General features: G+C 43.3%; 1 protein-coding gene across 3 annotated transcripts in view; it reads left to right on the forward strand.

Moving 5' to 3' along the window:
- RNF144A (ring finger protein 144A) overlaps positions 1–13749 on the forward strand; it is a 65732-nt gene extending 51983 nt beyond the window's left edge. For all 3 annotated transcript variants that reach the window (XM_073001202.2, XM_020777340.3, XM_078389238.1), the window contains exons 3-8: positions 4591–4695; positions 4888–4948; positions 6690–6897; positions 8018–8165; positions 9081–9170; positions 12460–13749. In XM_073001202.2, coding sequence (XP_072857303.1) covers positions 4591–4695; positions 4888–4948; positions 6690–6897; positions 8018–8165; positions 9081–9170; positions 12460–12591 — 744 coding nt within the window. In that variant the 3' untranslated portion in view covers positions 12592–13749. The remainder of the gene's footprint in view (positions 1–4590; positions 4696–4887; positions 4949–6689; positions 6898–8017; positions 8166–9080; positions 9171–12459) is intronic.
- The last annotated feature ends 12192 nt before the right edge of the window (positions 13750–25941 follow it).

Raw genomic sequence — 25941 nt, forward strand, 5'->3', positions numbered from 1 at the left:
TTCCCATTTTTTTCCAATCTAAACCAATATCGGGTTAACTTGCATTCTGTCTCCTTTTATACTGTATATAAGTATGCTAACTGCTGTATGAAAATATCCCTTAATCATAACAACCTTTTAATTTACAGGATTATCTGATGTCATGAATGACAGCCTCCTGTGTACGTCAAGCTTTTTTTTGGTCGGGTTTTTTTTTTTAAAGCATGGGCTCAATTGCGTTCTTACGTAAAGCACTGTGGGTGGAAAGGTCTATATATAAATAAAAATGATTACAGCCAAACACTCTGGCATTGTATCCTTGAAATGGGGAACAGCTTAATGGTTGCTAAGAGCATCATTGAGAGGGCTCAGAATGCTTGCCGTTTCCAAAAGGGAGAAAAAGAAAAGTGAAAATGTTTTATTGATTTTACAAAGCAGAGCAACCGCAGTGTCTTTTTCTATTAATTGTTACCAGAACCCTGCACGCTGCACTCCTAGAACAAAGGCCAGACTTACGTGGATGAACTAGAGGCTTTATTTAACAACTGCTGCCATGCAAGATGGGAGGCAGCTTTTAGGACTTAAAATAGTTTGTGACATGGCATGTCATGATCTGTAACTGAAAGGGGGAAATGTCCTATTCTCCCTTTCCCAGAAGATCACAGCTGATCACTCCTTGATTCTTCCTTTGTTCATTGTCCCACCATGGCACTCCTAGGCCTGGTTCATAGTTTAGCTGTCCAGAGTATGCTGCAGATTTGCACCTTTGTGTGTGGGCATATTCTAGTTCATAGCACACATAAGTTGGTGGTGTTGTTGTAACTGGGGAAAGTATGGTTCTGAGTTACAGTCTCTGTGTATTACAGATTGGCTGGAATCTAGTACTGTAGTAACTCACAAGTAGAGCAGGCCCATTGAATCAATGGGGATTTCTTGAGTCAACTCCTCCCTAATTGATTTGAATGGGCCCGCTGTAGTTTCAACTTACTAGTAGATTTCAGACATTGCATCTGTGCCTGCGCAGGCCACACTTTGAAACCATCTAATCCAGTGTTTCCCAACCTTGGGTCCCCAGATATTCTTAGACTACAGCTCCCAGAAATCCTGGCCAGCACAGCTAGTGGCGAAGGGTTCTGGGAGTTGGAGACCCAAGGCTGAAAGCCATTGATCTAGAGCAGGGGTCCCCAACCCCCAGTCTGGAGCCCGGCGCTGGTCCCTGGGCTGGACTGGGCCACGGAGACAGATCTCCCATCCATCCCGCACGCACTCCCCCCTGCACAGCCCATTCGCGCACGCACCTACGTGAACGCCCCACCGCTTCGCACATGCACACATGTGTCCCCGAGCGTGGGTGGGGGGTGCCGCCGCCTTCCCCAACCAGTCTGTGTTGTTAAAAAGGTTAGGGGCCACTGATCTAGAGCACTGGTTTCCAGACTGCATGAGTGAGCACGTGGCTCCACTGTGGTATGAATGAAGAAATCATAAGGGAGATGTGAGAATAAGGCCCCCATAAAGAAAACTATTTTTAATCAGTCTAAACATAGTTCTGTCATAGGTATTTGTTCTTAGAATTTAGGCTATATCAATAAAATCTATTGGGGCTTATTTTAATTTTAAAGCCATTAAAATTATGTTTCTGTGTTCATTATTAATTTTTAATTACAAATAAAACATTTTTTTTGCACTGGGGATGAATGATGGCAAAAGAATGAGGAGAAGGGTTTCTCAAAAATCAGAAAGGGAGGGAGCACACCCCAAAATTGGGGAAGCATTGATCTAAAGCAACAATCCTCCTCCTCCATAATGTGGAAGCTGGGTATGAGCGGCTGCCCATTGTCGATTTGCCTGTCAGAACAAGAACAGTAATAGGGCCTCCTCTATTCCACAGCAGCCGTTCTCAACCAGGGGCACAGGTAGACTATGGATGGGATACAGGAAGAGTCAGATGGAATAAAAAGGTATCACAATCATTTCCGTCGACCACCTGGTCCCTCCGCAAATCTGATGTGCTGTCTCCTTCTGACCCACAATGCCGTAGATTATCCATCTGTCAGCCTTTGGCATACGACCAGTAGCTTAGGATGCCTGGTGCCTCTTCGGTCCTGTTTTCCCTGTCCACTAACTTCCTGTGGATGATGAGGAACAGAATGCCGGCGGATACAAACAAAAATTTGAATAGAAGTGGGCTTTTTGTTTCCAGCATTGTAAGACTCCTGCTTTTAGAGAGCATGACATATTCCAGTTTGAGAATCTGTTCTTAAAGCGATCATCCTCTGTTGTGGAGCTTATTTTTCTTCCTCTTTTTTCCTCTTGCTTTTCTCCTTTACAGTTTTGTGACGTGTTTTTCATTTTTTGTGCAAGCAGCTTTTTCTCTGTCAGCCTCAGGGGACCTTTGGCCTCTAAAACTTTCTTCAAGGCTATGTCATGTGCAGGAGTAATATTCTCCTCAATGTGAGAAGTGTTCCCAGAGCTTGGGAGAAAAAAAATGTGTTGACCCTTTTTCCCATTACTTGGGTTCAACAGAGCTTTACCTATGTTTGCTCTTTTCTTCTTCCAAATTCTTCATTGCCTAGATAGTTTATCTAATTACAGTAAAATATGGTTGCTGCTAACTGTAGCTTCAAGGCAACTGCTGGGCATCAGTGGTAGCGGGAGGTGACACTGACAGAAGAGGCAGCAGCGGTGACACGCTAACATTTTTATTAGTACATATTACACAGAAGGTGGCTGTGGTAAAACCTTGCTGAACTCTCTGTGATGAGACAATCCAAAATGAAAGGAGATAGTGCTGAAAGATGAGACTCCCTGGTCAGAAAACCTTCAGTCAGTGACTAGGGAAGAGGAAATGACAAGTAGGAATAGCTGTGTCACTAATGACACAAATAGATTAAAGCCAAAAAGATGTTTAATGGCTGGTGTGCACAAAAGTGAAAGGAAAGCCCAGTGCTGCACAACACACACAATTGGAACATGGAATGTGAGGAGTATAAATCAAAGTGCAGTGAAAACCCTGAAGCAAGAAATAGAACATATAAACACTATCGTGTTTGGTGGTGTCAGTGAATTCAAATAGACAGAAACAGGATATTTACAGTCAGACAACTACTCATTAAAATTACAGACCTAGAAGAAATAGAATAGCTCTAATACGGAGGCAGGATGTAACACAAGCAGTTAGGGGCTGTAATGCACGATTTGCCTGAATAATATCAGTTGGGGGGGAAAAAGATTTTTTCAGAAATCAAAGGGAAAGTTAAGCCAAGATCAGGAATACTGAAAGATCAACAGGGAAGCACACTATTTGAGCAGGAGAAGATAACGAGAAGGTGGAAATGGTATACTGAAGACAAAAAGATTACAGACTCTTTGAAGAACTTGCAGCTTTAGAAAGAGAAATGAAAGCTGCTCTGAAAGCATGGGGAAGAAATAAATCACCAGGGGTACCAATACAGCTATTTAAAGTCACAGAGATGGAATCTGTCAATGAGTTGGAGGTGATTTGACATAGCAAGAACACAACTATAGTTTGTTTTCCTGATGTCCTGCAAATGGGATCTTGTTCCTTCATAGTCTTTGTGGTCCACACCTGTGGGTTCATTCTGTGGCTCCACGGACATCCTCAGAACATTCCAGAGACTAAATAAATCCATTAACCCAACCTCCCCCACTGCTCATGCTCCCCCACTGGACAGCTTGTTTTTTTTCAGCTGCCGCTAAGGCAACACCTTTGGAGTTTCTCTTTTTCAACTGATTTGTTTGAATAGTTTTAACCTACCTGTTTGTCTGTCCTTACCTACCTTAGTATTTTCCATGTTTGAGGGCTTCCCACCTTTTATGATCCCAACGAGCCTGTTTTTCAAAAACGTGTCACTTGCACTAATACAATACCCCTCACTGATGGACGCACAAAGTGCCTTTGCCTGCAACTTGGATGGGTGCAGTTTCTCAGAGCAAGGACATGAATATGGGAGCCAGCACATCAAAGTGCATGAGTTGCCAGCACTTTCCCTAGTATCCAGAGATTGGTTGAGTCAATCATGACATTCGGACAAGTGCTTTTTTTAAAAAAAAAGACTGAATCAGCTTCTGGCTGGTTTGAACATCTCATTTGAAGATTTGAGTGCTTAGCTTCAAAAAGTCTATCTTTGAATCCTTGTGTATTGGGGTTGCTGTTTCTTTTTCTTTTCTGACAGGCACCTCATCATTAATAGGCAAATGGCAGGCAAATACAACGTGCTGTTCTCTGGGCTGGGAATTGTTTGCCAGGGCAGATGGTTGAGAATTTTGTTCCACTTTTTTTTTAAATCAGCTTAGTCAATTTTGCAGGTTTCTTCACATGGTGAAGAGATAGAAAGAGCTGATGTTTTGAACATTCTGATGTGAGAGAAACTGACATTTATGAATGTATTTGCACCCCCTAACTTTGTGAGCAGTATAATAGTGAGGCAGGCGCTCAAAGAGAGATGATGGCGTGGAAAAGGTTCAGTGAAAACAGGAATTTATTCCCTGATAGGTGTAAGAACACCTGAAAAGTGGGTTAACCTGCTGCATGTCTCGTTGCCACATATTTTGAGTAAGATCTTCAGTGTTTGTCTCTTAACTTTCTTGCAGTGCCTGAAACAATATGTGGAGCTTTTGATCAAGGAAGGCCTGGAAACAGCAATTAGCTGCCCTGACGCTGCCTGCCCAAAACGAGGTCATCTACAAGAAAATGAAGTATGTTTCCACAGATCATTTCTTCTTACATAAAAATGGACTCCTCTATTATTATTGCAGACATTTTGTGTGTGTCATGTTGGTGTTACGTAACTATCATGCCAGTAGAGTTGGCCCTCTCTTTATCTAGCATCTCTTTTATTACAGCTGTTACTGATCTGCTGGTTCTCTCTCTCTTTTTTTAACATACAGATTGAGTGTATGGTTGCCTCAGAAATCATGCAGAGGTATAAGAAACTTCAGTTTGAACGAGGTATGGTATTCAGCGGTCATCTTTGCTCTGAAACTTGATGCCAGTCACAAACTGCAGGGCACTCACTCTGTTCCCATGTCTTTGTAATTATTTATCTTTAATCAACATTAAAATATGGGCAGTGGATTTATGTGGTACTCGTGTAGTTGTGTGGGTGGAAAAATAGAGTGAGTAGGATTTAAGAAAAGCTCTTTGTATCTCTCATGGGTGCCCTGTGCGCATCCAAAGGTCTTGCTTCTTCCATGTTTTTAGAAGCTTTGGAGTTAAAAAAACTAAAATAGTCATAGGATCTCAGTACAGGCAGAAAGAGAGGACAGACAGACAGAAACCTTTATTGGCATATTGTACAAATTTAAAACACACTAAAATGCAAATAAAACATTCAACAGCTAACATGTGGCAGGGAACAGCCAAATGCGTATTTAGGGCTCGGCATTCTGCAAGAGGAAAAAAGAGCTTTATTGCTACCTGTTTCATTTAAATTCTCTTTATGTAGTTTTCAGCTATGTGTATGGAAGACTATACACAGCCTTAGTGTCGCTTCTGGAAATATTAAAATCATTAAAAATGCCCAATATTATAATAATACCCCATATTAAAATAGTCAATTTATCATTAATAAATCCTGCTTCTCTTATGGCCAGCTAAAGGATACTATTTATTTAAAATGCTGGCTAAACAGAAAGGTCTTTGTCTGGCGCCAAAAAAGCTAAAAGTGTCAGAGCCAGGTGGATCTTTATAGGGAGGGCATTGCAAAGTTGTGGGGCAACAGCCGAGAAGGCCCTATTTTGACATGCCACCCCCCTCACCTCTTTCAGGGATGGCACCTTCAGAAGGGCCTCCTGGCCTGATCTTAGAGTACAGGCAGGCTCGTATGGAAAAAGGCAGTCCTTTAGGTCAGAGGTCCCCAACCCCTGGTCCGTGGCCCGGTCCACAGCCTGAGCCAGACCAGGCTGCGGAAACAGACCTCCCGCCCTCCCCACACACTCACCTACGCACAGCTGATTTGTGCATGCATGCATGCGAGCACCTCACTGCCATTTGCGCATGTGCGCACGTGCTTGTTCACGCATGCACACGAACACGGGGCTGCCCTGCTTTTTCCAGCCAGTCCACGGGGTGAAAAAGTTTGGGGACCCCTGCTTTGGGTAACCAGGTCCTAAGCCATTTAGGGCTTTATATGTCAAAGTAAGCACTTTGAATTGGGCCTGATCAGCAACCGGCAGCCAGTGCAAATTTTTCAGAACTGGCGTGATATTTGTCTGCACAGTGCCACCACTTACCAGCTGTGCAGCCCGGTTCTGTGCCATTTGCAGTTGCTTTAGGTGTGATGTGACACAACATGGCAGAGAAGGGACAAGGAGCAGATGTTCTCTGTGTTTTTCCATCTTGTCCAAAACAGGAGTTGTAACATTTCTCCCCAGAGGAAGGTGCTTCAGCTGCCCTTTGCTCCTTCTGTGTTCCTTAATGTTGAAGGTGACCTAGAATAGAGTATGGGGAGCAATGCCCAAGAATTGGGCATTCCCCTGTGCTTGCATCATGACTCAAGATGAGTTTTAGCACTGCATTCAGGCCCAGTGTAGCTCAACTCTGACCGGCTGCCGCCTCTTCAAGGCTTCCGTTCATCTTCCCCACCTTCACCTCCAGATATTGGGGATCAAACTGGAGACCTTTTTGTAACGCATATGCTGTGTTTCTACCAAGCTGCAGCCTTTCCCAACTTCATCTTGTTTTTATACAGAAGTACTTCTGGATCCGTGTCGGACTTGGTGCCCATCTTCTTCCTGCCAGGCCGTTTGCCAGCTTCAGGAACCAGGGCCTCAGAATCCCCAACTGGTCCAGTGCAAAGCTTGTGACATAGAATTTTGCTCCACCTGCAAATCCAACTGGCATCCAGGACAAGGCTGTCAAGAAAATGTGCCAGTCAACTTTCTTCCAGGGGAAACGAGGTACAGAGAAAGACGTTATTGAATGAGATTGACATGACTCCTAACACTTTAGCTGCACTCGGTGCTAGGAAGACTGCATCATGGTCATTGCCTCGGGTATCTCATTAGTAAATTGTTACTTACTTGTCACAGATTAGCAGAAAAAGCCAACTCCAAGAAGATAGTTTTATCCTGCTTCTGAAACCAAGAATATAGTACATTAGGAATATGCATTAGCCCACAACTGTTGGAGAGATGATGTATGCTCTTGTCAGTGCAGTTAACTCGAGCAGCCTGGCTTTTTCTTACCCACACACCCTTGGTAAATAGGGAGCTCAGTGGTGTCATGAGAGGACACTGTGTCATTGCCCTCTCCTGGCACCTGTGGAAGTCTAATGTTACTTAGCAGTATAAAAAAAGAGCCACACAGCAGAACAGCACCAAGAGGAACGTCAGAAGGAGCCCATAACTGTATTCAGAGTTTACCCATTCTTATTGGTACATTAAGTATAGGTCTTGAGTTGGTGAACACGCTTATTGCTGATTAATCTGAATTGTTTGAGTTTACTATCAGTCACTGAGATGTAATGACAAAAATTAAGGTTCACTATTTCAGTAGACAATGAAAATCTGTCATTTCATGAGTTTGCAACATAGACACAGAAACAGCCCAAGTATGGAAGTTGTGGGGTGTTTCAGAAAAGAAGCTTTTAAATATGAAGGTCCAACTCCTTCTCTCTCTCTCTCTCTCTCTCTCTCTCTCTCTCTCTCTCTGTCTCTCTCTCTCTCTCTCTCTCTCTCTCTCTCTCTCTCTCTCTCTCTCTCTCTCACACACACACACACACACACACACACACACACACACACACACACACACACACACACACACACACACACACACACACACACCAACTGTGAAGTAGTTTTCTCCCTCTGGCAGGATGTGCTTTGAATACTTGGCCCTATGACTGGTCACACGCCTGGCTTCTCAACCCTTGTATAACTGGTTGTGAGGGAGACACTTGCTGGAGTGTCCTTCCGTGATTGTGTAAGCCAGCAGCACTCTGGTTAAACCATCCAGGACTAAAATGCAGCTTTCAAATACCATTTCTCCTGTAATATTTGTCAGTTTCTTTTCCAGCTCAGTTTATAAAATGGAAGAAGACGATGCTCCAATCAAACGCTGCCCGAAATGCAAAGTGTATATTGAACGGGATGAAGGCTGTGCCCAAATGATGTGCAAAAACTGTAAACATGCCTTCTGCTGGTACTGTCTGGAGTCGCTTGATGTAAGCACGCTTTACAATTTGAATAATTTAATGCAAGAGGAGGAGGCTGGCATTCAGATTATCCCTGTAATAGGTAGTAAATGCCAGTTCATATCAGGCTGTACCCCTATCTCTGTGATCCCTCGGACCACCTTACAGAATGTGGCCTGCTTGCTGAATAGACCAGCAGACATGCGCAGCGGTCAGAGAAGGTACGGATCACAGAGGAGGAGACCAGATCCAAGCTCCCCTGCAGAAACTTTTATGCCGATCAATTTTGTGATATCATGGCTCCAACATGAACATGGACGGGGGGCAAGGTCAGCGCTTTGGTGTGGGTTGAGCAAGGGAAATTTTAGGTCTGTGGAATCAACTGCTCTCTCAAGACTTTAACCATGCCTCTGGCTCGGTAGAAAATGTTGTTACATGCTTTAAAGTCGGAACCAATTTATAGCAACCCTAAGAGAGCTTTCATGGTATGTGAGCTGTTTAAGGAGTGATTTTACCAGTTCCATTCCCCAAGTAAGTTTCCATGGCTCAGCTGGGATTCAAACCCAGGCCTTCAGACTCCTAGTCCTGTACTCTGTCCACTACACCACACTCGATATCCAAACCATTCCTAGAACCTGAATAAATGCATTCTTTCATGTAAAAATGTGTGGAAAATGTTGGCTGCAGACATGATTTCTGTCTGGAACCAAAAAGCAAGTGAAACCATCCCTCTTCTGTGACAGAACCCTGAAGCTGCCAGTCTCTGCGTGCTGTCTCCAGATTAAGCCCCAGTGAAATGAGTTAGGCTTTAAATGATTCGGCATAAAAATGTGGTGGATTGATCTCCACAGCTCTGCAAAATAACAAGCACCCTTCTGTAATGCTTTAATTGATTCGTAGCTTCTGCCACCACTGACTTCTTTTGTCTTTACTGATGTCTGACAGGATGACTTCCTCCTTATACACTATGACAAAGGGCCTTGCCGAAACAAGCTAGGTCATTCGAGGGCGTCCGTTATTTGGCACAGAACACAGGTAGGTGCCCTTTGCGCCTAGTAGCACCTTCGTTCTCTTGGCGTTGTTACCGTTACGTTGCAGTAAAAGTAAACCAGGAGAGCTGTGGCTCAGAGAGGAGGTGGGGAATGGGGGGGGGAGGTTTTGCTTAAGAGAATAATAATTTTAACAGGAGATGATATTCCTGGCTTGGTTTTCTTGTCAGTATTTCAGATGAAAGCAGATCTGAGGTACAGGAGGGAGACCATTTTTAGGGAATCCTTCTCAGTCCTGACGTCCCAAAGTCCCCTCTTGCCAGTTCATGCTGGGCAGGGCAGAAAGTGTGTGTGAATGTGATCTGTTAGGTTTTCTAACTTTGCCTACACACACACACACACACAGAGAGAGAGAGAGAGAGAGAGAGAGAGAGAGCAGTTGATAGAAAGAGATAGTAAATGTGGCTGAGTTTGCTGTTTTCAGGTGAAGTGCAAGAGGGCACCCAGTTCTCAGGTGAGTTTCAAATGCAAACAGGTTGGGTTCCTGATTCTCCCTTCAGCACTGACAGTGGCACAGTGTCCCTGCGACTCAGGCACCAGGCCAGTTCAGGGAGGCCGGAAGGATGTGTCACAGCTGCCATGCTGCTCTCCAGTGAGGAAGGACCTGCCACGGCTCTTGCTCAGAATGGATGCCTCACTCTCCCTAGCCGTAAACACAGTCGTGAAGATTGGCTGTGCCGGCTCCAGCGCTGAGCCAGGATCAGGGTTGGCTGGGTAAATGGAGCCGCTTTAGATCCAACAGATCCGCAGCCAGCTCCCTGGGGACTTATCCTGGGCCTGCTGCTGGCAACAGAACCGCTGCAGCAATTCTGCCTGTATGTGCGATCACTGCACGTCCTCCAGCAACCCCAATCCGAGGTGGGGTGACAGGATGGCCCTTGGGTCCTTTCTGAATTGTTGAGAGGTCTCTTGGATGTTCGTTGAAGTGGGTTGTTGGGAGAAGAAGGGCACCATTACTTCACTGGCAGTGAGGCAGAGAGTGCTGTGAAACGCTGCCTTTAGTCTCCTCTTAGCTTGAGATGGGATTTTGGAGGGGGGGGGGAAGATGACCTCCGAATCCCACAATTCATCAGGAACTCCCCCCCCCCAGACCAAATTATCAAACTGGCAAGAGGCGGAGCAGCCCTCTTACCTCCACCCTGTTCCCGTGCCATTTCTTCACACCTCTGAAAGGCACGAGAGTCAAGAGGATTCCCTGCGACTCACAAGGGTGCACGGGGGTACAAGTGTCGACGGCAGCCGCCTCCATTAAGAGGGTATCATGGGACACGGAATTCGCTTTTTCTCCAAAAGACCCATCTCTAAACTCTGTACTTTTGCCAGGCAGGGGAAAACAAAAAAGGGGGATAGCAATTTCCAGGCATCATTGCAAATCTCAAATAATTTAAGGAAATTAAGGTGACCCACAGTGCCGATAGTTATCCACTGATTTTACAACCATTATTTTAACATCAGAAAACATTTTAAAAATTGTAAAGGGCTGCAGCTGATGTAAAAGCCATGCATTACAGACATTTGGTGTATATACAAAACCTACCCCGTAGAGATGTCTGATAGGGAGCTGAACAGGGAAGGAGACGTATTTTGTACGACATAAAGCACAGATTGAATTCAATCATCAGTTTGCTTTTTCACCAATTTTTTAAGTCATGGGATTTTTAAAAAGAAGAATAAAGACCTCCAAATATGTTTTTACATAATGTATGGAGTGCTCTTTGAAATGAATGTTGTCCAACAGTGCCCCCAGCTGGCAAAACAATAATTTTTTTTTCAACACCAATAAAAGGAAAGCTAAAGCAAAACTGGAGGAAACTCATGATATTTAGGAAGTATTTAACCCTTTATTCCACTTTTTCTTGCATGTATGAAGGATTATAGCCATATTATGTGAAAAACTAAACCCATTAGTCTAGGAAACTGCATCTGTTCTGCTGGCCCTTAAGCCGATGGTTATTAAATCAATGTCATTTTGTTTATCAATTCTTTCTGCCGAGGGAGCTCTCCGCAACATTACTAATTTGAAGGTTTTTAATCCTCCCTTAAACTAAATTCTGTCCATTCACTCCATCACTTTATATCCCACCTTTTTTGTTGCACAAGTAGCACTCAAGGCAGCATAGACTGAATATTACATTTTAAAATTCTGTGTTTAATAATTAGGTTAGCCCTTTAGTTTTCAACCAGTGTGCCTTCCTCAAGGGCAAATATAACTCAGTTTCTGCATAATCTTGCTAGTTATCCTCCAGGTTCCATCTCCGCCTCTACTGAAATGTTATCTAGGCTGAGGAAAACTGTTTCAAAGTATGCAGACATGTAAACTCCAACAACTGGTGTTTTCCCCCCACCCAGCCATGCATTTGGCCCATTTTTAAAAAAAGCTTAATTTTTTTTTCTTTGTTTGTTTTGAGGGCAGGAACTATGCCTACATAGTTCAGAAGAGCTCTTTAACCCAGAACATGCATCCAGAAGGAGAGATTTGGGAGTCCTCTTAGCCTAAGTCAAACAGGATCTTCTTAGATTTATAATTAACAAAACCATAAATAAAATAATAAATGAGCAATCCTAAATTGAAACTGTTAGTGCTTAGAGAAGTTAATTAACTTGAAAACAACCTGGCAGCCTGTGTAGTTAGTATGACAGGGAGTGTATGTGTGTGTGTGGGGGGGAATTTATACAGTCTTAGCAACCATTTTGTAACAGTTTAAGCCCCTGAACCATCTTCAGAGGTGGCCCCACAAAGAGTGGGTAACTAAGGCATGCAAAAGGATGCAAGAGGGGAAAGGACTGGAAGTAACACACACTCCTCCTTAAATGTGTAACTTGACACAAAGAGGAACAACAGTTTTCAAAACCATTCTTCCAGATAACCTGTATTTTTATTTCAGTGTGGGTTGTTCAAAACAAGAAAGAATGGGTAGGCATCTCCTTTGCAATGCAACAAATTTAAGAGAGAGAGACAGATTTTCCCCCTAAAGCAGAATTTGAGAACAGTGGCTTAACTTCAAGTGTTGTTTAATTCAGTAGAGGGTTTAATATTATAATTGGTTTAAATGATATAAAATGATATAAGTCCTTTAATGTTATGAATGATTTAATTGTGCTTTAAGTATTACAGCTGTTGTGGTTTGAGCTGTATCTGTTTTTAATCTTATTGTGAGCCACCCTGAATCCCTGTTTGGGGAATGGTGGGGGGAGAGAAGTGAGATTAAAAAAACAACACTTGAGTAAATCATCCGCTGAAATCACTCTTTCTCTCTGTCTCTTTTTACATCTAGGTTGTGGGCATCTTTGCAGGATTTGGTCTGCTGCTGTTAGTGGCGTCTCCGTTCCTTCTCCTGGCTACCCCTTTCGTTCTTTGCTGCAAATGCAAGTGCAGTAAAGGAGATGATGACCCTCTCCCTACTTAGAACAGAGGGAGATGGAACTGGCTCATCCTCACAGTCCATTTCCTGCCCCCCTTTTTTTGCACTTCATATGGTCATAGCCTTACTTGCCCCAATCCTGACGTCGAACAAGACATTTGGTGCCATGATTCCTGGAATTACTGTTAGTCACCGTCAGTTTTACTCATCTGCTGGATTATAGGGACGAAGGCATTCCAGGGTGGCATGACAGAGACTGCCATGAAGCAAAGGGAACGTCAGAGATACTGTATAGGCATCCATAATGCAAACGGTTCCTTACTCGCCTGCAAGCTGGAGGGAGTTTCCACATATCTATCTGCATCTAACTGAGGAGTCTTATTACTAAACCTATGTGTTTTTAAGAATTGCTTGCCAGTTCAGCCCATGCGACTTTCAATATCTGTTTCTGTTAGTATTTGTCATAGGGAAATGTCTCAGCGTCCAGAAGCCTTTATGCCTCTCTGACACGCAAAACGATGGCCAAGCAGGAGGGTACATTGAGGCCACCCTGTGCCTTTCGTCCTTCAAAGACAAGAGATCCCAATTTCTGTCCCCCAAACATTCTGGGAAATGGTGAGAGTTATTTGTGTGGACTTGTGTTTTTTTTAATGTTGCTCTTTTTCCCCCTTTTTGGCAAAGATTTGAGATTGATGTACATATTTGACTCGCACCTGCTTCCGAAGTATTGCTCTTTTCTAACCATTTTTCCTTGAAAAATTGTCTTTCCCCCCCACCCCCGTCTAGATTTTGCATTAGCTGTTTACTAGCTATTGACTACATTAATAGGGCTACCTCTTATCAGGTATCTTTTTTATGTACAGAGAAGGAGGAGGAGAGGGAAGGGGATAGAAAAGAGAGAATTCTGTTTAAACTTAATGTGCAGATAATTGAATATTGTGACGCTTCAAGGTGCATGACTTGGCTGTTCTTAGGGCAGAGACCTATATGGAAAACTGTGGCCATGCTCATTTCCCTCTTGGGCACTGCTCTGCACATAGTTCAGAGTGGGTACTGGGCTCCACCTCTTTCACTTTCCTTCATCATCTTCACTACCCCAGGGAATAAAGGACCGTCCCTTGGTGCATGCCATAACCACTACGTGAATGGGACATGTGCATATGCTGTTCCTGCTCACTGTTTGACTGGCATGACTTAAACCCCCAGGAACCACTGACAGGGAGAAGGGTGAGCAGATGGATTGTCTGTCTTGAGCTTGTTCAGTGGCTGGCAGGCACCCCATACTTGGTGTGGCCGGAGAAGCAAGGATGCTGTCCAGCTTTATGCTCATCCATGACAGGGCTCTGAACTGTTCTGTCACAAGGACGACAGGGGCCTCACTGTGCTAAATGTGCTTCTACAACTGTCAGTATATACAATCATGCTCTTGGAGGCGGGAGACGATGGGAAGACTAGCTGAAAGCATCCAGAGGGTGCCGGATTAGGGTAGACCGGTATAAAAGTATGCATGTTTCTAAATTCAAAGGAGTGGTTAGGCACTTCCCACCCCCTTTGCTTCAGTTAATTAAAAATGTGTGAAACACAGAATTTGTTAAAAACTGGAAGCGTTTTTGTCAGTTACAAAAAAAAAACCAATTATTTTTTATGCTATATGGACAACAAAGAGTCTTTCTTAAAACACATTCCTTTGGCCCTCTTGATTTTATATCTTTCTGTTTTTTCCTGTTGTTTTGGCTCTTGTATGATGGGAAACACTGCAGTTCTCCCAAGGGAGCGCAATATCAGCATCAAATACAAATAGCAATTCAGCATCACTGTTTTGATTCATTCACAGACTAATGTGGACACTCTTATCAATTATCAGCATTATGGTTTGGCTTTATTTTAGGTGAGGGCTATAAGCAGCTCCCTCAGTTATAATTGATTTCCAAACCAAGGAAAGGGTTTTTTAAAAAAGATGTAAGACAAATACACGTCATCTGTTCCTGAAAGCAGATTCTTCAGATGTGTGTGGAGCAGGAGTTATTTCAGAGCAGAAAGCAAGCTGTAGTTTGGATTTTTGGGGGAAAGCGGTGAGGTGGTACGTGTGCCTAACAAACAGCAAGTCCCAATGCCTGTGCATGCGAGAGAAATGGACCCTTTAATCTACAGTTACACGGTAGGAAGGAAAGGGGCTTGCTTCCTCAATTTTAGGATCTTAGATTTTTATCGTAATGTATCCAGTCAAGAACAAACTAAACAGTTGTTAAAGTGCATGTTGAGATATTATATTAATCCCTTCATATTGCTACCACAGCATGATAAAGATCATATCTGCTTCTAATTGTCACGTAAAGTCCAATCTAGCATCCAGGGAACTCTGTCCTCTGCCATTTTTTCCAGCTGTTCTGGTCATAATGGCCAACAAATGGTGACAAATTGATTCCGTCCAACTTTCCCATTTCTTATCCTTTAGGTCAAAATTTGTGGAGTCAACCAGGATCAGTAAGACCTTCTAATCTAGGGTGCCCGTTTCTGGTTTCTTTGGTGCCTGTGGCAACTCTTTCTCCCTTAAACCCTAATTAAAATTCACAGGAGGTGAGCATCGGAGGGGAGGGTCTTTGCCATGATGCGGGTGGGGAATTAAACTTTTCTACATAAAATGTTTATGTAGCTCTGATCCAGGTCACCACCATTACCTACTGCATGCACTATCAGCTAACAACAGACAGATACGCACTATGCATTTAATGCTGAGATATACTTTTGCCAACTTGCTGAGTGTGAAATATGTGTGAGTGCATGTGTGCTCACCCACCTGTATGTAGAGAACCTCCAGAGTGTGTACGGCATGAGCGTTGTACTCTTTGGCCCTCAGATCATGGCCTTGGTTCTATCTTCAGAAGGGGTGCTCTTCTTAACATACCACATCTAATACCTTAAAAACACTTGAATTAGGAAAAGCCTCTGGCCACTGTGCCCATGCTTTCAAATCAATGTTATGCATATGAGACACATTGCTCTGCATTTCATGCTTGGGGCCCTTCTTTGCTCTTTGTTGGTAATTAAAGGATGGTTGTGTATCCCAGTGAAGAGAATTGCCCCAGACAGCATATAACTTAAAAACTGAAAATGTGACGTTTCCTATCTGGGAAAGATAAATAGCCTGGTTTTGTGTACGTGTTTCTGGAATTCTAATTCTTTTCAAATGAAAACTGAATTTTAACTTCTGCATATCACCTGCTTTCTTTTTTAAAACTTTTGCTTACTGTTGCCTTATATCCACTTTCCATGATAGTTGATGATATGAATTTATTGGACAAGACTGGTGTCGCTTCACTTAGTGTTTAGGAACCATGTCCCTGTGGTGTTGTTTGGCTGGTCGGATTGTTTGAGTTGCATGTGAGTTTTCTAGCCCAGCTAGAAAGAAATCCCACTTTATGAGTGACTGGTTATGCCAAGCTTCTCTTAGAAGCATATAAGATGTGTGTGTACAAGAGGGAGGGGAAATGTCCTTTGTTCTTACATATGTTTTAAATTATAACACCCACACTCCTTGTAGCTATTAACTCTTCTGTTGAGGCTTCTGGCATCAATAGAAGAGTCAGTGATAGTTACCCATCACTGACTTAAGTATTCATCTCCATTATTTTCAGCTTGAATCCTTTTATCATACAAAGTTGCCATCTTCTCCCAATGTCACTTATCCCAGTTGTTCAGACAACATGTATTTCATGGTTTGTTTAAAAATATAAAACAACACAGAAAGTTTATGGACCAAAGCTGGACTTGAGGATCCATAGAGTCCCTTCCGGCTCTCCAGTTCTATGAATTCTTTTTCTACATTAAATGATCTAATATCACAATTATCTTTCTGTTTCAAAGCAAAGTGGAAGAGGGATGAGAGGAAGAAAAGGAAATCTCTCTCTCTCTCTCTCTCGCTCTCTCTCTCTCGTCTGTGATTTTAAAGATCTGGTAAAAATAAAAGAGAATAAGTTACTTTTAGGGATGCTTACAAAATTCTCCCCCGTAGAATCTTCCTTTGAATTTTAGTTTCTGAATTACTTCATCTCATTTCCAGAGTTCTATTGATGGATTACTGATTAATTAATTCTTCCATTTTTCATTTCCTGCTCTATCTTTCATGTATTTTCCCCTTGAGCACAAAAGGTTAACGAACCTCATACTGTGACTGATGTAATCATATCAGACTCCTCTGGAGGACTTCTTCTCCTCTGTAGGTAAATACATTTCTCCCCTTTGACAACCTTTACAGTGAGGATGGCATAGAAAAATGTGGAGTGAAAACGACACCCCGTTTTTCTGCATGCCAATTCCAGAAGTAATTGTGAACATTGCCCTAATGAAAACGGGGGGGGGAAGATCGGAGAAGTTCCAGGTAGAGCCAAGCCATGGAACATAGAGAGGCAAACACTCCTATATATAACATATCTCACAATACTTCGCCTTGGCCTACAGCAGCGATGGGGGATATCAAAATTCACAGCATCTCTCAACACCGGCTAAGCTGATGGAGGGCTGATGTATACTGCAGCCCCAGAATATTGGGAAAGACACCTTTCCCACCGATGTCGTCCAAACCTATTCATCTCCGTTTTGTATCAGACATAGAAAGCCAATTGGTAAAGTTAGCTGTACAAAGGAGGCTGCCCCAGAAACTTCACTTCAAGTGGGCCAAAATGGAAAGAACTGGTGAGGAGGATGGTTACGATAATGGTGGCAGTATCAGGATGAAGAAGGATTTCCCTGCCATGATACTTCACTAATGCACTTCCATCAAGTGATAGTTTGCCAGTTGTGTTGAAAGCCATGTGGTAGTTCTTGCTTTTATTCTAATTCTCTCAACAATATCCAGGGACATTGGGTACAAAGTTCAGGAACTTCAGGCAGTGTACAGCCAAACCTTTCCCCCTTTTGCCATGGCTAGATTCTTAACCTTACGCAGAGAAGCACAGAGGAGTCATGCATACGTACTATAAGTATTTGATTAGTGTAAAATTATAATAATAATAAATTGTTTTCTGTATTTGAAATGTAACTACATTTTTGTGCCACTAACACTGTGATGTATAAAAGAACTGTTGAATGCCTTTGAATGTTGTTTTGTACTTTGAATCATATTGAAGAGTTTTATTTGTAATTTCAATAGATATTTTAAATGAATTTTGTCTCCTGTTGGTTTTGTTTCTTCTGCTCCCTGTCTTTGTCCATTTTACGGGGCTGTTCTAAAGGACCACGTTGCACAATTCTCTGGGAACGGAATGGAAGGAAGTCGACACAAAGTGATGTTTGTAATACAGTATTATCTTCATTATTAATAGTTATTCATGGCCTCTGTGAATCACACTGTGGGTGATCCGCGCATCGGAATATTCTAGACCTTCTGTGGCAGCAAAAAGATACATTAGTGCAGTCCCCTCCCCCAGTATCTCCCTTCAGTTTCTTTTCGCTGAAACACAACTGCCATGTTCAGAACCTCGATCAATAGCTTCTGTGAGTTTTTTCTGAAAATGAAAGGAAGTTACTTACCATTTATTGTTTAAAAATTTCTTTCTTTACCAATCCCTATTATTATTTTCCAAATCAAGTACAAAGCCCCCCCCCTTTTTTCTTCATGGCCTCTTCCGGCCCATTCAAACGCTGTGTGGTCCGCAACAACAAAATCTCACCCTCTGATGCCTGCTAAATACCTTTTTTTGCCTCGGTGAGGCTCATCAAACTTCCTCGTGCTCCCACTGTAAAAACTTTAAGTGCGAAGTTCTCCACAGTCACCTTTCTAGGCTCAAACTTCAGATTTGGGAGCAATCTCTCCAACCTACTAAGCCCATGGCCCAATCTTGTACAGTGGTGCCTCGCTTAGCGATCGCTCCATTTAACGCTCCATTAAACCTCCTTCTCAGGTTTAGGCAGACTAATGTTTTAACTGCTGGGCTGGGCTGGAAGGATCCTTCAAATAGCTGAAAGCCAGTTTTGTGACTGTGTATCCATACTTCACAGTTGGATCAGTTCAATACTGTTTTAATTGCCGTGGTTCCATCCTACAAAATCCTGGGACCTGTAGTTTGTTGGGGTGTTAGGGAGCCCTAGTGCCTTCTTCCCAACAAATATAGCACACTACTTCGTCGACACACTACAAATCCCAACATGCTGTAGGAATGAGTAATGGCAGTGGTGGTAGGAGAGTGGTGTAACTGTGTGGTGTAGGTGTACGCAGACTTATTTCTTGTCTTCCTCTTCCCGTCGTGGATTATTGCCTTGCACCCTATATTGTTCCTCGGAGCCATGCTTTCTCCACTGTTCCTTCCCTGGGGCACCTCCTTTAGTGCTTGTCCTCTGCTTGTGGCTTGCTGCAATCAAAAAGAAGTGGGTTAATCCAAAACGGTGTGGGAGTATCAATCCACTCCTGATTTAGAACAGGGAGCTGGACGAGATGGCCTCAGATGCCACTTAGCCTTTCCACAGCCCTGGTTTCTAATCTGTTTTAGCAACTGCACCGGCAGCACCGGGGGTCCCGCACTTGTGCTGCCATGGTGGACACTAGCACCAGGTCCACTCACCAGACATGGGTTCTCACTGCCAGCTCCTTGACCATGCCCTTGTTTCACAGTCCCTGGCAGGCAGCAGAAACTGGGGTTTGATTCAGCTGTTCGTAGGCCTTGAACATGGTTCGCGGGCTGTGGTCAGCCGGCCAGCTTGCACAGCAAACAGAATGCAGAGGTGGGCTTAATGAGGCTTAATGCCTGTAATAATTGGGGGGGGGGCTCTTTCATCAACTCACCCACTTTCCTCCATTTGGAAGCCTGAACAACACACTTCACAACTGTGTGTGACTTTAAATTGTATATAACTCCTCTTTTTGGTGCCTGGGGCTTTTAAAGATTGTGTTGCTGGTTATATTGGGTGTCTTTTGCACAATAAGAAAGCAAGATGGAGAATTGGGGGAGCCACTTCCTTTTGTTTATTCTCTTGTTCACATAGGCTGAAGGATCACCATCTGGAAGCGCTCTGGATCTAATGGGGAAGCCCTGTCACCCACCCACCCCATCATAAGTCTCCCTTTTCCTTTCACTCACGAGTCAAGATCTAAAAAGGAAGGGGGAGAGAGGACAGAAAAGGATGTTTTCTTCTCCTTTTTTGGATTTTCTGGACTACAAAACCATAATTGCCCTAGGGAATGGCTTTAGGGCTAAGCTAGGCTGAGCTCTGCCCAAGCTTCCTGGTAAGATGGTTCCCAGCTGACACTGGACCAGGAAACACAACACTTGGGTAGAACTAGGCCTAGCTAAACTTCAGCACTTTTGTAGTTTCAGCTGTCCTCCCAGGTTCATCACATTTGGGTGTTTCTAAGGTCATCTGTAAAGTAAGTACAGCTCCTAGAATGGAGAATTATGATATTGGTTGTTCAGAAAACAAGATACACCTCACCAGGGTCAGAAGAGAAGGAGAGCATTGGTGCCTTTATTTACAGAGTCTCAACTGTATTGCTTGCTACCATGTCACTCCTGCATCTTCAGTAAAAGTGGGGGAAAGCGGCCTTACCTGCTGTTGTTCTTCACTTGCATAAATTGCAGGTGGCTCACAACTCCTGGAGCACCGGGAGGTTTCAAAGGTGAGTAGCAGTAAGGGTGCTTTGCAATCTCTAAATTTCTGCACCCTGGGTCAAGCCCCACTGCCCACCTGTAGTTCTGTCCTTGTTCATGTGTGGTTGACAACCAAGTGGGTTTTGAAGTAATTCATCTTTCCGCCTTTTTTTAAATTAAAAACCAGCAGGGTGCAGTGTTTGCACACAACATGAAAGCATGGCTCCCTTGATGAAATATTGAATTTGCATCACATAAAACATAACTTCATTTATTTATTTACCGCTCATGCACTAAACATTTGTTTTGTAATAAATATTATCAGTGATTACTTGCTGACAACTGGGTACGTTTATGCCACAGTAATGTATTTTCAAGGTACGTTTATTCTTTCATTTTAGTGTGTTCTGTTGTTGCTCTACATGATCAGAAAGGCAGGTATTCAAAACACAGATGTACCAGAAAGCAGGACTGCACCCCGAGGTCAAGCACACAGAACTTTTTCCTTAAAATAGGAAAGTCTAATGAGAATATAAACTGGTGAGAAATGGGTACAAACCAGGTGATGGCTTGATCGTTCGACCTCACAGATGCCAGTTTGAAGGTTCAGGGGAGAGGGGGAGTCAATGTTATCCCATGGGCGACCAGCAGCTCCTTGCTCACCTTACAGTCACTCCAAAATGGCACAAATACCCTTGACCCATTCTGTTTTCACATATTTGTCAGAAGACATTGCACATCTTCAATTCAGATTATCCTGCACATGTAATTCATAATGTGCCCATGAAACACTGCAAACATAAAATCAAAATCACAGAGTTGGAAGAGACCACAGGGGCCATTGAGTCCGACCCCCTGGCATGCAGGAACTTTATCAATGCACTCCCAACAGATGGCCGTCAAGCCTCTGTTTTAAAGCCTCCAAAGAAGGAGACTCCACCACACTCTGGGGCAGCCTGTTCCACTGCCGACCAGCTCTGACAGTCAGGAAGTTCTTCTTCCTGAGATCCAGGTTGAATCTCTTTTCCTGTAGTTTGAAACCATTGCTCCTTGTTCTAATGTCTAGAGCTGCGGAAAACAAACCTGTCCCTTCCTCAACATGACATCCCTTCAAATATTTAAACATGGCTATCATGTCCCCTCTTAACCTTCTTTTTGTAAGGCTAAACATTCCCAGCTCCCTAAGCCCTTCCTCATAGGATATGGCTTCCAGACCTTTGACCATTTTGGTTGCCCTCCTCTGGACACGTTCCAGGTTGTCATCATCCTTCTTGAATTGAGGTGCCCAGAACTGGACACAATACTCCAGGTGAGGTCTGACCAAAGCAGAACAGAATGGTACTATTACTTCCCTTGATCTAGACACTATATTCCTCTTGATGCAACCAAGAATTGCATTGACTTTCTTGGCAGCCGCATCACAGTGTTGACATGATGTTCAGTTTGCGGTCTTACAAGACTCCTAGATCCCTTTCACAGGTACTATTGTCTAGCCAGGTGTCTTCCATCCTACATCTGTGCAGTTCATTTTTTTCTGCCTAGGTGTAGGACCTTACATTTCTTCCTGTTGAAATTCATTTTGATAGTTTTGGCCTAGGACTCTAATCTGTCAAGTTCATTTTGAATTTTAATCCTGTCCTCTGGGTAATTAGCAACCCCTCCCAATTTGGTATCATCTGCAAATTTAATCAGCATTCTATTCCTTCATCCAAGTCATTGATAAAGATGTTGAATAGCACAGGGCCCAGAACAGAACCCTAAGGCACCCCACTAGTTACCTCTCTCCAGGATGAAGAGAAGCCATCGATGAGCACCCTTTGGGTTCAGTCAGTCAACCAGTTACAAGTCCACCAAACAGTAGCATTGCCTAGCCCACATTTTACTAGCTTCCTTGCAAGAATATCATGGGGAACTTTGTCAAAGGCCTTACTGAAATCAAGATATGCTACATCCACAGCGTTCCCTTCATCTATCAAGTTCTATCAAAAAAAGAGATCATATTATCTCTTTTTTTATAAAAAGAGACAGCTGTCAGAAAGAATGAAAATGGACAATACATTAATTGTTGTTGTTTAGTCGTTTAGTCATGTCCAACACTTTGTGACCCCATGAATTAATAGGACTGGTTAAAGAACCTACGGAACTAGACAAGATAATATGGGGAAGACAAAAATCACCAAATGGCAAAGTTGTACAGTGGTGCCTCAATTTACGACCGCCCCTACCTATGAACATTTTGACTTATGAACAGCTCCGCTTGCAAAATTTTGCTTCCACTTGCGAGCTGAGCTTTGATGTAAGAGCAGAAAAGGGCAGGGGGAAAAGGCAGGAAATTCAAACTGTTGGTGGTGAAGAGGCTGCTTCTTTGTAGCTCTTTTGCCACAACGGTTAGAGCAGGGGGGGGTCAGGAAACTTTTTTACTCCTGAGGCGCAGGAGGAGGAAGAAGAGGTGAGGGCAGCTCCAGATTGCCGGCAGGTGCGGGAAGCTGGTGCACTCCCTGCCCATCCCTGGTGTGGGTCTACTCATGAGTAAGACCCACCGAAGGTGCAGGTCTACTCATGGGTAAATAGATGGTATATGACACCAGGGAAATTGGCAAAGGTGAAGAAAAAGGAGAAATATATATGTTGGAGATGTAAAACAATAAAAGGAACAATATATCCTATGTGGTCAGGATGTAAATTTATTAGGAAATTTTGGAACAAAATAGAAAAAAAAACACCATAGATTTAAAAATAAAAATGGAGATGAAACCTGAAACTTATACGTTAAATATGGTAAGGTTAAACTTGAAACAAGAGACAAAAATTTGTTTATACATATTAGGCGCAGCCAGAATTCAAGTGGCAAAACACTGGAAAGACAAGGAGGAACCTTCGGTGGAGGATTGTTTAATAAAATTACAGGAACTAATATTAATGGACAAGCTAACAGACTCATTGAAAGGAAAGAGTAGAATGGAGCACGAATTTCAATGGGGGAAAGTAAAGAATTAGAGAGAAATGGAAGAAAGATTCCAAACCTGTACCAAGTGACTTAGGTTTAAGTTAGACACAGAACTGCTCTCAACAGAAGTAAAAACAAAGTAAAGCAGATTGTTAATATGGATATAAAATAAGAATTGAGAAAGATATTAAGATTGCAAAGAAAATAAATGTCTGGTGGAAAATAAGGGAGTAAAAATGTTAAAGATTTACTGTTTTGCGAAAGAGATAATCGAAAGTTATTTTGGTTGTGTGCTAAAATTGTGATAATTACAGTGGTGCCTCGAATTATGAATGCCCCTACCTACGAACATTTCGACTTACGAACAGCTCTGCTTGCAAAATTTTGCATCGACTTGTGAATGGAGCTTCCACTTATGAACACAAAAAGGGAGGGGGAAAGGGCAGGAAACTTAAATTTACTAACCGTTGGTGGCGAAGAGGCTGCTTCTTTGTAGCTCTTTTGCCCCAACGGTTAGGGAAAGGGATGCGGTGGGGGTAGCCCAGTGCCAGAGCCAGGAAGCTTGAGCCTCCTGGGTGCTCTGGCAGCATCGGCGGTGGCGGTGGCACCAGGTAGGCTTGAGCTGGCCATGTTTCTTTGGCCGCTCACCTTCCGGCTCGCCTCCTGCTCGTTCCTCACTGTCTTCCACCATTTGAATTCCCCACCATTGGCCCACAGAGGGTTGTGCGGAGCACGTGGAAGGTGAGCTGGGAGGCAAGCGGCCGAAGAAACCCGGGCAGGCTCAAGCCTCCCACCACCGGCGGTCACCGCAGCAGTGAAAGCCTGGGAAGCTTTGGACTGGTAAGGTGCTGCTTTTTCTTTTTTTAAAAAACGGTTCTGGGTGGGTTTTGGAGGGTGGGTTTGGAATGGGGGGGTTATGTTTCTGTGCTGTGTTGCTTTGTTTTTGGATTATTATTATTATTTTTGCAGTCCCAGCGTGGGACTTGCTCTGATTATTTTTATTTGTGGTATTTTTTTGAAATGCTAGACTGGATTAATCCCATTCCCATGCATTCCTATGGGAAATGGTGCTTCGACTTACGAACATTTCAACTTACGAACACCATTCCAATACAGATTAAGTTCGTATGTCGAGGTACCACTGTATTTACTAATTTTTATAATTTCTTTTTAAAATACTATAAAGATTAAAAGTAAAAAAGAGAGAGATCAGATTAGTCTGCCGTTTCTTGTTTTTGAGAAACCCCTGTTGACTTTTAGTGATGACACCATTGCTTTCTAAGTAATAACAAACTGTCTGTTTAATTATTTGCTCCAGAATTTTACCTTGCAGACAATTTCATGGTCCAGAAGGTGGAAGAGGCAACAAGGGGATCAGCTATTTTAGATCTGAGTGCTCAGTGAGCATCTGGATGCTGCACACAAGGGTCAAACTAAATGGTCTTTGTTCCTCTCCTCTAATGGAACTGAAGAGGGGCCTGAGGATGCTGAACAAGCCAAAGCAAGGTTAGGCCTTGGCAGGGCCTAGAACTTACATTTGCTTGCTTGTTTTCTTTACAGGCTGCCTTTCTCCAGATAAGGGGACCCAAGGAGTCTCACAATGTTAAGAGAATAGAATTAAAAAGATAAACTAAACATTTTAAAAAATCTGTATGCTAATTAAAATATGAGTCAATAATTAAAAGCAAGTAAACATTAAAAATGATCTTAACTTTACACAGGCATGATTGTTAAAAGCCTGCCTGCAGAGGTGAGTCTTCTGCTGTTGGTGAAAGGATAAAAGAGAGGAGGCCATCCTGATCTCCCGAGGGAGAATATCCCATAACCTGGGAGCTGCCACAGAGAAGGTCCTCTCTTGTTTCCCCATCAGCCATGTGACCGAGAGGAGAGACTCTTCTGATGATCAAAAGCATTGAGAAGGTGCATATAGGGAGATAGGGTCCTTTAGGTAGTCCGGACCCAAGCCATAAAGAGCTTCATAGGTAAGGACTAGCACTTTGAACTCAGCCCACAAATGGACTCGTAGCCAGTGCAGTTCTTTTAACAGGGGCATTATATGACCTCTATAGCTGCCCTCAGTCAATAGTTTGGCTGCTGCATTTTGAACCAGCTGATGTTTCTGAATCATCTTCAAAGGCAGCCTCACACAGAGTGGCATGTAACTAAGGCATGTGCCACTGCAGACAGATCAGACATCTCAAGGGTACAGCTGGCACACCAGTTTTAACCGTGCAAAAGCACTCATTCAGCCCATTACTGATATCAGATGCTGGTTTAGAACCAAGACACCTTCCTTGGAATTAGATCAAAAGGAGAGATAGAGTTGGGTATCATTCACAGACTGGTGACACTGAACCCCAAAACTCCAGACAAGTTCTCCCAGCGGTTTTATGTAGATGTTAAAAGCATGGGGGACAAAGCAGAACCCTGAGGAACGCCACAGACCAATGGCCAGGGCGTTGAGCAGGAGTCCCCCAGCACTACCTTCTGAGTTCTCCCTTCCAGGAAGGACCAGAAACACTGTGAAACTGTGTCTCCAAGTCCCATTCCAAAAAGATGGCCCATAAAGTTACCGTGATTTGTGGTATCCCGAGGTCCAGCAGAACCAACAGGGACACACTCCCCCTGTCCAGTTCCCAGTGTAGGTCATCCACCAAGGCAACCAAAGCTGTCACTGTCACATAACCAGACCCGAAGCCAGATTGAAATTGGTCTAGATAATCTGCTTCCTCCAGGAATCCTTGGAGCTGAGAAACCAGCACACACTCCAGTAACTTGCCCATAAATGGAATATTTGAGACTGGCCCATAGTTATCTGGTAAACTGGGATCCAAGGAGGGCTTCTTAAATAATGGTCTTATTATTCTC

Source organism: Pogona vitticeps, chromosome 1 (assembly GCF_051106095.1).
Source record: "Pogona vitticeps strain Pit_001003342236 chromosome 1, PviZW2.1, whole genome shotgun sequence".
Classification (NCBI taxonomy): domain Eukaryota; kingdom Metazoa; phylum Chordata; class Lepidosauria; order Squamata; family Agamidae; genus Pogona; species Pogona vitticeps.